Here is a 14,053-nt window from a genome sequence, read left to right on the forward strand (position 1 = left end):
GGAAATGGCCGATCTCTGTGTGGAGGGTGTTAAAAAATTCCTCATTGTAATAGGGGGATTCAGAGGGGGGGTATACGCTGCACACAGGTATATATGGTTCTCACACTGGGCTATTCCCTTCTTAATATGAAGCCTTGTGTGTGTTGGGCCTTGTTTGACTGGGCTGATGTGGTTGACCAGCTCCTCTTTGTACCACACTATGAACCCCCCAGAGTCCCTGCCGCGCCGCACTGTGCTCAGTTTAATTGAGGGCACAATAACCTCCATGTAGCCCAGGGGGCAGTGTGTGGGCACCTCTGCACGGCACCATGTCTCCAACAGAACTATGACATCTCTCTCTCACACACACACTCACTCTCTCTCAAACACACACTCACTCTCACACACTCTCTCTCTCTCTTACACACACACACAAAACCACAGACCCACACAGATACCCATATTCATACAGAGGGTAAACAGAGCTGTAACCTCATTGTATTTCCTGCCCTGAACACCTTCACTGACAGAGAGAGAGAGAGAGAGAGAGAGAGAGCAAACAGAGAGAAAAGATTGAAAACACAAAAGGGACAACTCAAACTGAACTGAGAGAGAAAGAAGGTTCACAAACAAAGACTGAGAGAGAGAGAGAGAGGTAGAGGTAGAGGGAGGTTGTCTAACAGGTAGGTGACGGTGTGGGGGGGGCCTCTCTGTCTCTCATGCTCACTGTCACCCACACGTCTCTCCACTGGAGGCAGGCGGTGCAGGTGACGTGTCCTGCTGTCCTCATCACTGACAAGCTTTTAAAACCTCTTCAGAGGGAGGGGGGACCGGCGGGGCATAAGAGGCAAATATTAATAAAAAGACACACAAACCTGTACGCTTACAGTCTGTAAACCAGGAATCAAACTTTAGACCAAAAAACCCCAAACACTTCTTTTTAATCAGCAGCTGCTTGTCTTCCGTTCAGAGGGAGGGGAGGTGTTGGGTTTCTTTTCTCTGTCTTCTTGCTCTCGTTAGGATGTGGTGCCGCGTCATTGTCACTTCCTGCCTGACACTGAGACAGACCTAGATGCGCACAGTGCTGTTCAGCTCCGAGTGGCGACGGACCCCCATCGCCCGCTGCCTCCCGGCCCGCCTGCCATCGCCCACTGCACATGCGCAGGGATGCGGCTGCCATGACGCTGGGACCCCGCCCGGCTGGAAGACCGTCTGAGGAGAGAGGAGTGTTGAATCCCAGTCTCGCCCGCCATTGCTTGTTGGCTGCCCACCGGTATCTCTGAGCTGGGGTGGGAGGTTGCTGACACTGTTGGGCTGGGCTGCTGGGGGACAGGGCTCTCTGAGGATCATTTCTCCATTGCCTTGGTTTGGGAATTGGATTAAACTGGACTGGGCTGATTTAAACCGGACCGGACTGGATTTCGCCTTTGGAAAATTGCAAAGGGCCACACCTACCTGTCTGCATCCACATCAAGACACAGAGAGAGGAGGAGAGAGGGAGGGAGAGAGGGACAGGTGGACGAAGAAATAGAGAGAGGGGAGGGAGGGAAGAGAAGGAGAGGGAGAAGAGCAAGAGAAGGAGAGAGGGAAAGAGTGAGAGAAAGGAGGGAAGGTAGGGGAGAGAGGCAAGGGTGAGAGTGAGGGAGGGGGCATGGCGGCCCTGCTGATGAGGCTGTTCCGCCTGGGGGGGGAGCGGAGGAGGGTACGGCAGTACGAGAACGTGCGACGGGACGCGGACCCCCGGCTGGAATGGGACACCCTAGGGGAGCTGGGGGATGGAGCCTTCGGAAAGGTGTACAAGGTGAGAGCGGCGGGGGGGGGGGGGACTGCTGCAGACCACAACACTGTACTGACAGAGAGGGAGGAGGGGAGAGGAGAAAGAGAGAGGAGAAGGGGAGGGGGAGGGAGTGACACTGTACTGACAGAGGGAGACATGGGGAGGTAGAGGAGAGATGGAATGAGAGAAAAGAGGCAGAGAGAAAGAGAGAGAGAGAATGACAAGAACCACAGTTCAGTAATCATAAATTAATGAAAACAAGGCCACACACAAAGCTATTAATAAACCACAGCTTCCTCCCTCCATCAACCTGCCATCACCCCCCCACCTGACTAAACACACTCGCACCGCTGCACGCACCACCGCACAACCACCCCCCATCTGTCTCCACAACAACCTTCATATTTATAAACATACCTGCAGAGAGATGCTCACTTCCTGCCCGCCTGCCTGTCTAACCTGTCTCTGGTCTCTTTCTCTTCTCATTTTACCTGCTGCACACCAGGTCCCTGCACAGTGTCCCCCACTCACCCAGGCAGAGTATCACTTAGTCAGTGTGTCAGTTAGTCAGTCAGTGTATCGGTGTGTCAGTCAGTGTATCAGTGTGTCAGTCAGTGTGTCAGTCAGTCAGTCAGTGTATCAGTGTGTCAGTCAGTCAGGCAGTCAGTCCATCACACAACACATGGTAAAGCAATACCTGCTCTAATTATGAAGTTTCTGAACACTGAAGGATGTGTGACAGTGTACCCATTCTAGCCACACGGGCCAGCAAGGCAGTGAAATAATAACTAAGTGTAAGTAAGTGTGTGTGTGTACACTACTGGTCAAAAGAACACCTAAATGTTTCCAGTTTTTATTGTAATTTACACAGTTTAATGTCTCAATGTACTATGAAATTAAAGCATAGAACAAATAAACAATTGGAGATAAAAAATAAATCATGGAATCATTTTGTTTAACATAATGTATCCCCTTAAGCTGACAAACCCCTCTGGTACCCTCCAAATCCATGTGCTTCTTTTTAATCCCATGTGTACTCTTCACTGTTGTGTTGTTTGCCAAGTGTTTGGTATCCCGAGACTCTCAGCTTTCCAATGATGTGAAACATTCTCTGATGTGAAAAATGAAAAATTTGGTTTTTATACCATCCCCCCCCCACACACATTTATGCCCCCCCCGACAGTCTAGTGATCAAAACAAGACCATCCACGTTTTGGTAGAAGCAACACACACCCGTAGAGAGCTCAAAATTTCAAGATGGAAAACTCTGTTTACAGTGTACTAATACACAACGATTTTACATCATTGGATCTGAACTTCTCTGTGTTTGATAGAACATCACAAAAATAATCGTTAGGTTGTTCTGAACAAAACAAGCCTATTTGCAAAGAAATCCGATCGAAACTGAGCTTTCAAACGATGTGCGCATTGTAGGAATACAGTGTCACTTCTATACACAGGAGCGGTGTGTAACACTGCCAAATAATGCTTTAGAGGGTGTAGTAACAGTATGTAACTCTGAAATGTACATTATTTTTCAGTTTTTGGTAACCTAAACTTTTTCTTTAACTCTGTCAGTTTACCGCTTACCTTTGTACCATTTCAGGTTATTCACTGGATTTGAACTGCTTAAATTTCAATAAAAACTGGACAAATGGGGGTGTTCTAAAACTTTTGACTGGTAGTGTAGGTGTAGGGGTATATATGTGTGTTTGTGTGTGTGTATGTAGATGCACAGCAGGGCTCTGGGGATTAGCTTGTGGTTGGGTTGCTTCCTGTAGAAAGATGACTGCACACAACAACTTCCTGCCTCGCGCTACAGAGCACACTGTGTTTCTCCATCTCTTTCACATTCAAATTTCAAATTCATGCGTTTGCTTTAATGCCATGACAAACAGGAGTGATATGTTTTGCCAAAGCAGTTTTAACACATAACATATAATAAAGCTGAATAACAAGAATAACTCATGTATATATATCTATTAATAATAATTATGGTAAAATTAATTAAAATGTAAATACAAATAAACAATATCAAAGATATATACATACATGCCTGTACTGGGTCAGTATCTGTCTCTGCTTCGTGTCTCTGACAGTGAAGAGAGACTCTGCTAGGGTGGACTCTCTGTTTAGTTTACTGTGGGATTTAGTTTCTGTGTCCCAATGTTCCAGATAGGAGGTTTTAGTTTGTTCAGTAATTTGTTTGACTGTAATGGGCAGCTGGTGAGCAGCGCTGGTCTGAGGTTGGCTGGTGTTAGTGGGGTTAGGGGCAGTCAGCCTCAGGGCCAGCTCACTCCAGGAGGGGGCTCTTTCTTGGGCTCAGCTCTTGGGCTCTCAGGGCCTTGTGTTGCAGTGACTCTGGGGGACTTGTCTGGAGATGCATCCAGAATTTCAGTGCTCTCTTCTGGGTGGTGATGAGCAGTGGGTAGCGGCCCAGTTCGGCCCTGCATGGGAGGTTGGGGCTGTTTCTCTGCACCTGTAGGATGTTTTTGCAGAACTCTGCATGCAGGGTCTCTGTTGGGTATTTGTACCATTTAGTGTAGTCCTGCTCACTGAGTGGAGCCCAATTCTCACTGCTGTACAGCGCAATGGGCAATGTCCAAGATCTCGGTCCAGATTCTAATGGGGATGTTTATTTTATATAGTTTTCTTTTGATGGCACATCAAGCTCTGTGGGCTTTCTCATTGTTTTAGTGCCTTCACTGCCAGCTACTCTTTCTGACTGTCTCTACCTCTCACTCTCTCTCTCTCTCTCTCTCTGCATCTCTAATTTGTGTGGAGGCCCCTGCTGTGCTGTACTGTACTGTTGCTCTCCAGGATACACACACTGCACTGACACATACACACACACACAGCACTGTCACACACAGAGACGGAGAACCAGAAAGACAAAACACGGTGACACAAAGACACAAGCACTGATGACACTGAGAGACAGTCCCACTGACTTGTGTGTGTGTGTGTGTCTCAGGCTCGCAGGAGGGAGTCGGGGGAGTTGGGGGCGGCAAAGGTGATCGAGGTGCGCAGTGAGGAGGAGCTTGAAGATTACATCACGGAGATCGACATCTTGGCCAGCTGTAAACACAGCAACATCATCAGGCTGCTCGACGCACTGTTCTACGAGGGACAGCTCTGGGTAAGAGGCGGGGACAGTGAGGGGGGAGGTTAATATCAAAATAGCACAGGGTGATAAGATCAAAAACAGGCGGCATTGCTGCTCAGACAGTCCAACAGGGCTGTGTGAACACAGGGCTGTCAAACACACAGGGCTCTCAGATACAAAGGGCTCCCAGACCATCAGGGCTCTGAAATACACAGGTCTCTCAGACACACAGGGCTCTCAGGTTCCTCCCCGGCAGCAGACCTCACCTCAGGGTGTCCAGTGAAGTGAAAAATGTTAATTACTCACTCCCTCTCTTTCTCCATCTTTCTCACTCAGATCCTGATAGAGTTCTGTCCAGGTGGGGCCCTGGATGCTATCATGCTTGGTGAGTGGAGCTCAGATCAGAGTGGACAGACTGACTGACATACTAACTGACTGACTCTCTGACTGACTGACTGACTGACTGACTGATACACTGACTGTCTGAGTGACACCCTGTGCTCTCTCGGTCAGAGCTGGAGCGCGGCCTGTCAGAAGTGCAGATCCAGGAGCTGTGTTGGCAGACGCTGCAGGGGCTGCTGTTTCTGCACAGCCACCGTGTCATCCACCGGGACCTGAAGGCCGGCAACATCCTGCTCACCATGGATGGAGGTGTCAAACTGGGTGAGGAGGGGGCAGAGGGAGGTGCAATTTCACTGTCTCTCCTTCTTTATGCCCCCGTCTTTCTCTCTCTCTCTCTCTCTCTCTCTCTCTATTTCCATGTGTCTATCATTGACTCTCACTCTCTCTTTCTCTCTCTCTCAGCTGACTTCGGTGTCTCTGCGAAAAACAGCAACACTCTACAGAAGCGAGCTACCTTCATTGGCACCCCCTACTGGTGAGTGGAGGGAACTGAGTGCAGTGATACCATTGGCAGACTACTGCACAGAACAGTTTGCAAAAGTCCTGTTATAATAGTCACTCCCTCTCTTTCTCTCACTCCCTCCCTCTCCTTCTGTCCCCACCTCTCTCTCCCTCCAGGATGGCCCCGGAGGTGATCCAGTGTGAGACGTCCAAAGACTGTCCTTACAGTTACAAGGCTGACATCTGGTCTCTGGGCATCACTCTGATCGAGGCTGCGGAGAGGGAGCCGCCCTACCACGAGCTCCAGCCAATGAGAGTCCTGCTGCGCATCACCAAGGCCCCGCCCCCCTCGCTGTCCTGCCCCCGCCTCTGGTAAGCAATTGCCCTGCCCCCCCAGCACGGGCCCAACTCTGAGCCAACACTGTCCCCGTATCCTCATCACTGTCCCTCTGTCCCCATGTCACACTCCCCATGTCCTCATTGCTGTCCCTCTGTCCCAGGGTCCCCATCGCTGTCTCTCTGTACCCATGTCCCCATTGCTGTCCCTCCGTCACCATGTCCTCATCACTCTTCCCATGTTCTCATTACTGTCCCTCTGTCCCCGTGTCTCGGCAGGTCTGAAAGTTTCAAGGACTTCCTGCGCTGCGCTCTGGACAAGGAGCCCGAGAAGCGCTCGGGGGCCGCCGAGTTGCTGCAGCACCCATTTGCCGTTGGGGGGGCTGGGGAGCGTGGGGGGGCGCTCAAGGAGTTGGTCGCCGAGGCCAAGGCAGAGGTGCATGAGGAGATCGAGGTCGGAGGGTCCAGGGACAGCGTTGTGGGGACACACAACACTGAGGTACTGAGGGAGGGGTTGAGGTCAGAGACAGGAAGGGGGAAGTAGCAGAGGGAGAGACCACAATAAATTCAAAAAATCAATAAAATCTGAAAAAGTCAAATGAAAACTCTCACTCACTCTCTCTCTCTCTCTCAGTCTGTCCCTGTGATCGAGCACTCTCAGCAGCTGCCCAGTCCAGCGAGCACTGAAGGAGAGGCGTGCCCAGCGAAGCTGCGCCGCGTCTCATTGGAAACTGATGCGGGGGCCACAGCTGAGGAGGGCAGGGATGCTGAAGGCCCGCCGACAGCTCCAGGAGCAGCGCAGTCTGGGCCAGCAGAGGGACACAATGGCACAGAGTCCCCGCCCGCTCTCAAGGGGCAGGAGGAGGCGGGGGTGGTTCTGAGGCGAGAGAGGGGTGGGGACTCGACCCAAAAAGCGCCAGAGGGTTCAGCAAAGAGTCTGAAGCAAGCCAGGCGCCGGTCCGTGCCCTCCTCCCTCTACTCCTTCTTCGCGGGCGCTCAGAAACGCTGCCGATCGATGTACTGGGGTGACCAGGCACCCCCCCTGCAGCCCCCTGCTGCTCCCACCACCCCAGAGCCTGAGCCCAGCCTGCCCTCTGACTGCCCACCCCCACCGCAGGGTCAGAGCGAGGCCACAGGATTGACAGATGTCACACAAACAGGGGAGGACCAGGACAGACAAACAGGAGGAACAGAGGGAGGGATGGATATAGATAGAGGAGGATCAGAGGGAGAGAGGGACACAGAGAGGGGAGCAGCAGAAGGAGAAATGGACACAGAGAGGGGAGAAAGAGAGGCAGAGAGGGTAGGGGCAGAGGGAGAGAGGGACACAGAGAGGCAAGGAGCAGAGGGAGAGATGGACACAGAAAGGGGAGAAAGAAAGGGAGAGAGGGTAAGGGCAGAAGGAGAGAGGGATACAGAGAGGGGAGGAGCAGAGGGAGATAGGGAAGTAGCAGAAGGTGAGATGGACACAAAGATGGATGGGGCAGGAGGAGAGAGGAATACAGAGAGGGGAGGAGCAGAGGGTGAGATGTACACAGAGAGGGGAGGAGCAGAGGGAGAAATTAACACAGAGATGGGAGTTGCAGAAGGAGAGATGGACACAGAGATGGGAGGAGCAGACAGAAGGAGGGGAGATACAGAGGGAGAGAGAGGCGGAGCTGGGGTCGAAAGCCTTGACACTGAGGAGCACAGCTCTGGTACTATTGCCCATGCCACTAGCACTGCCGCAATCACCTCTACTGCCACTGTGTGCTCCTGGGAGCCTGGGCCCGAGGCTGGGAAACTGGGGACGGGAGCAGCAGACACAGACACACAGGGCAGCACTGAAACCACAGGGGCAGGGAGAAGGGACGGCTCTGTCCAGAGCGCTGGACCTCCCCACACTGAGAGGAAGGAAGGGTCACTGGAGGAAGATTTCAGGAACAGCTCTGGAACCCCCACTGCCATGGAGGTCACGCAGGGGATCCCCGGTGACCAGGACGACAAGGACCTGGACAGTGTCGACGCTCTGAATGCCCAAAGAGAGGGCAGCATCCAGGGGGAGAGGCCTGCCACTAGGACTCTCACACACACAGCTCCGTCCCAGCCTCCTTCTCTGCCAACCTCCCACACCCCCAGCCTGGCACAGCTGGCCTACCTCGCCCTGGCAGAGACTCGCAATGCCAAAAGGCCCGTCATCGCTAAGCCAGCGCTCTCCTCGGTGGAATACCTGGACCTGTCAGTAGCTGGACTCAGAACAGAGACTGGAGTCTTGGAGGAGGCTTGGCTGCAGGCTGGGCAAGGGCTGCAGGGGCCACAGGGGCCTGGGAGTAAGGCACAGAGCAGGGAGACACAGGAGGGGGACTTTCAGTTGGAGTTGGAGGAGAGGGTGCAGGGGGAGAGGGATCAGGAGGAAAGAGTAGGGAAGGAGGAGGAAGAGAAGAAGAAAGAAGAAGAGAAGGAGGGAGAGAGCGATTTGGGGGAAAGCAAGGAGAAGGGACAGGAAGAGATGGAGAAGGAAGAGGGAGAAGAGGAGGGTGCATCAGAGCTGAGCAGGGGCAGGGAGAGCGGCCCAGAGGACAGAGAGGCAGGAGAGCTGGAGACTGGGATGGATGATGGACACTCAGAGACTAAGGACAAAGACAGGCTGGACACACAGCCAGAGACTGAGGCAGAAGCCAGAGAAGGAGGACAGGAGGGACAGGGAGAGGGAGGAGAAGGAGAGGGAGGAAGAGGAGAAGACAAGGGAGAAGAAGAGGGAGAGAAAGAGAGAAGGGGAGAGGGAAAAGGAGGGTCTGATCTTGACTCACATAATGAGGGCACAAGTGCTCTGGGGATCGCCCAGCAGGAGGACGATGGAGAGAGGGAGCAAGAGAAGGAGAAAGAGGAGGAGCAGGAGGAACAGGGAAAACGGGAGGCTCGTCCTGGAGAAGGAGAAGAGTCGGAGGAAGTCAGGAATTCTGCGCGGGCCGGACCGCAGCCAAGGAAATCAGCCAAGAGGGTCAACTTCACATGTCAGGAGGAGAGTGAGAGAGAGAGAGAAGGGGATGGTGAGGAGGAGGAGAGTGCAGTCCAGCTTGTGGTGAACGGGGGCCCAGGGGCACAGAGAGACTCAGACAGAGAGGAGGGGGACCAGCGGGCAGCTGACGGAGACTCCCAGCAGTCTGCACCAGATCCCAGACGAGTGCCATCGGACAGCCAGGCCCAGAAGTCGACGGGGGTGAGGGACTGCCGCACATTCACAACAACAACAACAACTAGAATAAAACAATAACAACAATAATGATTATAATATCAATCATGGTCTCTGTCCCTCTCACACTGTACCCCCCCCCCCCCCCCCCCCTCTCTCTCTCTCTCTCTCTCTCTCTCTCTCTCTCTCTCTCAGGAGCCAACAATAAACAGGAAGACCGTGAAGAAGACCAGGAAGTTCATGGTGGACGGCCGGGAGATGAGCGTCACCACCTCCAAGGTCGTGAGTGAAAGCGACAGGAAGGAGCAGCAGCTGAGAACCGTCAGGTAAAACCTTCCCCCTGGAAATTAATACCAAACTATATGGTCCTGGGAGAAAGATGTAGATTTTATTGGTTGTGGCCAATTTTCATATAAACCTGATGAGAAGTGGAGGGGGGGAGGAGAAAAGCAACATTGTGTCTTTCTGATGGTGCGTCTGTGTCTGCGTCTGTGCAGGCGACAGGAGCTGCATGCGCTGCGGGTTCTGCAGAAGGAGGAGCAGAAGGAGCAGGCGCAGCTGGAGCAGAGACAGCAGCAGCAGAGGGAGCAGATGTTCCGACACATCGAGCAGGAGATGACAGTGAGGGACTCTGCGCTGACACACTCACACCCTGACACACACAGACGAAGCTGACACTCACACCCTGACCGCCAACCCTCTCCTCTCTCTCAGAGTAAGAAGCAGTACTACGACGGGGAGCTGGAGCGCGTGGAGCGGCAGTCCCGGCAGGTGAGCACGCGGCTGGAGACGGAGCACACGCAGCGGCTGAGGGACGAGGCCCAGCGGCTCAAGGCCCAGCAGGACCGTGAGCTGAGCCGCCGTGGCGCCGTGCTCAAGGCCCAGCCCAAGGAGGTGTGTTCAGCTAACAAGCTCATTAACCATTTAACAAACTGCCCCGCACTTGCAAGCCCGGAGAATGGGCACCTGGTCTTGTTTCATGAACAGGCTTGTTTAACCAATTAACTACATCCCAAAGGAGGTCTCCTCACCTGTGGGGCTCAGTGAGTCCCTCTGTCACTCAGCCATCCTCTCTCCTCCCTCTGTGCAGGAGCAGCGGTTCATGCAGCGTCAGCAGCAGGAGCTGAACGAGGTCCTGCAGAGGGCTGTGCAGGAGCACAAGAGGAGAGTGTCAGCGCTGGAGTGGGAGAGCACCACCAAGACCCAGCAGCTCAAGAGAGGTACATCCAACAGCACACACTGTGTATAGACACCACACACACACACACACACACACACACACTACATATAGTGTACAGACACCACACACACACACACACACACACACTACAAACACTACACACAGTGTGCAGACACCACACACACACACACACACACACACACACACACACTACACACAGTGTGCAGACACCACACACACACACACACTAAACACACTACACACAGTGTGCAGACACCACACACACACACACACACACACTACACACAGTGTGCAGACACCACACACACACACACACACACACACTACACACACTACACACAGTGTGCAGACACCACACACACCACACACACACACACACACTGCACAAACGGTGTATAATCACCATACACACAAAACTGTGTATAGACTGTGCATCTTCTGTTTGGTTTTGAGGTCTCAACCTAAAAATAACGCACCCGTAGAACCGTCTCTGATTCCAGGGAGCCTCTGTCTCTCTGTCACCTATTCCTTTAGATAATTTTATTACCATTGTCTAATAAAAATCATATTGATTCACTCTGGTCCTGTGGATTGGATTTCTTACAACACACTGCACAATTTACACTGCACACTGCACACACCCCACTGAATACCCCTCATTGACCTCCCCCCTGCCCCTGCCCCCCAGCACGTGAGTCTGTGATCTGGGAGCTGGAACAGCGCCACCTGCAGGAGAAGTACCACCTATTCAAGCAGCAGGTGAAGGAGCAGCTGTCCCTGCAGAGACAGCAGCTTTGCAAGAGACACGGCAAGGTTAGCCTCTGCCTGTACCTGTCTGCCTGTGTTTGCCTGCCTGTGCTTGTCTCTCTCCCATCCCACTTTCCCTCTATCCTGCTCTCCCTCCTCCTCTCTCTATAACCAATCACTCTCTCTCTCCCTCTCCCCCCCACCCCACTCTCAGGATAAGGAGCGTGCCAGTCGTTTCCACCAGACTCTGCTGGAGGAGCAGCGAGCCCAGTGTGCCCAGGAATGTGCCCGCCTGCTTCGCACCCAGCGCACCCAGCTCAAGGCTCAGCTGACCCAACTCAAACTGGCATTGAAGGGCCAGGGGCTGAGCGGCCAGGAAGTCCGACAGCGCCTCTCACAGGTCAGCGTCAGAACTACCCCGAGACTTCCCCGCCCCACTTTACAGTACAGCACAAGCAGCTAGTGATACGGGTACGGGTGCCTGGCAGGAGTCAAACAGCAGCATTAGTGGGAACAGGGCTAGACAGGAGACAGGTAGTGTCTTGTCTATCTCAGCCTCTTACCTCCAAACCTCTCTCACATCATCTCTCCCTTCTATTCTCTCTCTGTAATTCTCTCTCTCTACCTCTCTCTCTACCTCTCTCTCCCTCCCTCTCAGGTGCAGTGTGAGGAGGAGAGCGCTCAGAAGGAGCAGAGGCAGGCGCTGCAGCAGCGGCAGGAGAGGGAGCAGAGGGAGCTTCAGGAGCAGTGCAACACCAACATCGCCGAGCTGCAGCAGCTACAGGTAAACAGACACCCACATCACTGAGCCACAGGGACACTGAGCACTGAAGATGGCACACACTGAACACACTGAACACTACAGACACCAAACACACACAGGGCACTGCACACAATATAAAAGTTTATACAGGGGCTAAATGTAATTTTTTTCAACCAATACCAATACAGAAAAATCTAAAAACTATGGACAGATAGAACCATCCCACCCACCCGCCACCTGCAACCTCCCCCCACGTTGAACCCACCTCCATATCCCTCTGTAGTCTGGAGAACAAGTGCAGCTCCAGTCTGCTAATGGGAGTCTGCTGCAGAAACAATCAAGATGCTTTAAATGCAGACTTTCATCTTTAATTTGAGGGTAGTTACATCCAAATTGGGTGAATGGTGTAGGAATTACACCCATTTCTAGATGTGGTGCCCCCAATGTTAGGAGCTCAAAAGTAATTGGACAAACTAACATAATCATGAATTAAATTGTGAGTTTCAATACTTGGTTGCAAATCCTTTACAGTCAAAGACTGCCTGAAGTCTGGAACCCATAGACATCAGCAGATGCTGGGTTTCTTCCCTGGTGATGCTCTGCCAGGCCTGCACTGCAGCTGGCTTTAGTTCCTGCTTGTTCTTGGGGCGTTTTGCCTTCAGTTTTGCCTTAGAAATCAAAACAAACCAATCAGAGAGATAGCAAAAACATTAGGTGTGGCCAAATCAACTATTTGGTACATTCTTAAAAATAAATAAAGCACTTTGAGCTCAGGAACACCAAAATGCCCGGAAGACCACACACCACCGTCACTGCAGCATAAACAGTGATCATAAAATTAACATCTCATCCTTGAAGTGCATGAATATTCAGAAAATAATGTGAGCGCTGCTCAGTTACTTGGGGGCGGTGCCGCCACTGCCAAATATACTGACTGGTTTAGACAATTGAGGGGCGGGCTGGCACAGGTTTGCCATCCATGGTCTATACTGACCACCGTGCACAGCTAGGATTGCAAACACTACACTATACTCACTGAAGTGTGTGTGTCTGTCTATCTGTGTATGTGCGTGCATGTGTCTGTGTGTGTGTCTCAGCTCGAGAAGCTGCAGGTGCTGGTGGACAGAGAGAAAAGGAAAATCCGCACCCTGGAGGAGGAGCACACACTGGAGCTGAATGAGTGGAAGGACAGACTGGCCACCAGGAAAGAGGTGAGAGGGGGAGAGAGAGACAGATGGAGAGATAGGGATGGAGGGAAGGATGGGCAATGGTAGAGAGAGAGAGAAATTAATTTTCCCGTGTATGTCTCTGTGCCTGTGTTTGTGTATCTGTGTGTATGTGTGTGTGTGTATGTGTCTCTGTGCATAGGTGCTGGAGGAGGATCTGGCTCGTCGGCAGCAAGAGAGGCGGCAGAGTCGGCGGAGGTCCAGCGAGCTGGAGTCCAGGAGCGCCAACCGGCTCTCGCGCTTCCTGCCCAGTCTCAGCTTCTCCTGATAGCGGGAACAACCACAACCTCAGGAACAACCAAACCAACAACAGGGTCACACAACCTGAACCCCGGCCTGCACAAACTCACTGACAACATGTGTGAGAGAGTGTGTGTGTGTGTGTGCGTGTGTGCGAGTGTGTGTGCGAGAGTATGTGTGTGTGCAAGTGTGAGTGAGTGAGTAGTTTTGCCACTGTACATTTCTCTATTGTGTAAATATGACTGGTTTTCAACTCTACAGAGAGAAAGAAGGAAAAACAAATTTCACCAAAATCAAACTTTTTACAAAACAAATAAAAACCATGAATCAATCAGTAATACAAATGTCTGTGTGCTACACTCAGCGCGATCATGTCAATTAACACAGAAACAAACTCACTGCCAACCTTCACATCATGGTTGTCATCGGCTCCCTGGCACCCTCTGGCCTGAGGGGGGCAGCTCTGGCCTCGGTGCCGGCTCTGCTGCAGAGACACAGTGGCCTGTGCGGCAGCTCTGCCTGAGACACAATCATTAACTCATGAAGGTCATCACGGTCACTAAACTGACAGGAAGAGCAGCGCAGGTCAAACTTGCATATTAATCCTCCGGTTGTAAAAGTAAAACATAAGAATGATCCAGATCAGAACTGTAGGATGAACAA

At 52.3% G+C, this 14,053-nt stretch overlaps 1 protein-coding gene across 1 annotated transcript; it reads left to right on the plus strand.

Moving 5' to 3' along the window:
- The first annotated feature begins 526 nt into the window (after positions 1-526).
- On the plus strand, positions 527-13,715 carry LOC136759255 (STE20-like serine/threonine-protein kinase). Its single transcript, XM_066714168.1, has 17 exons — positions 527-1,780; positions 4,731-4,895; positions 5,199-5,247; positions 5,376-5,525; positions 5,667-5,739; positions 5,883-6,077; positions 6,321-6,540; positions 6,676-9,240; positions 9,409-9,539; positions 9,711-9,834; positions 9,928-10,107; positions 10,304-10,433; positions 11,103-11,227; positions 11,376-11,561; positions 11,820-11,945; positions 13,022-13,135; positions 13,293-13,715. Exons 1-17 carry the CDS (start codon positions 1,631-1,633, stop codon positions 13,416-13,418), a joined length of 4,809 nt encoding a protein of 1,602 aa, XP_066570265.1. The 5' UTR covers positions 527-1,630; the 3' UTR covers positions 13,419-13,715.
- Positions 13,716-14,053: the final 338 nt, after the last annotated feature.

The sequence above is a fragment of the Amia ocellicauda genome, chromosome 9, assembly GCF_036373705.1.
Source record: "Amia ocellicauda isolate fAmiCal2 chromosome 9, fAmiCal2.hap1, whole genome shotgun sequence".
In the NCBI taxonomy this organism is placed as follows: Eukaryota; Metazoa; Chordata; class Actinopteri; order Amiiformes; family Amiidae; genus Amia; species Amia ocellicauda.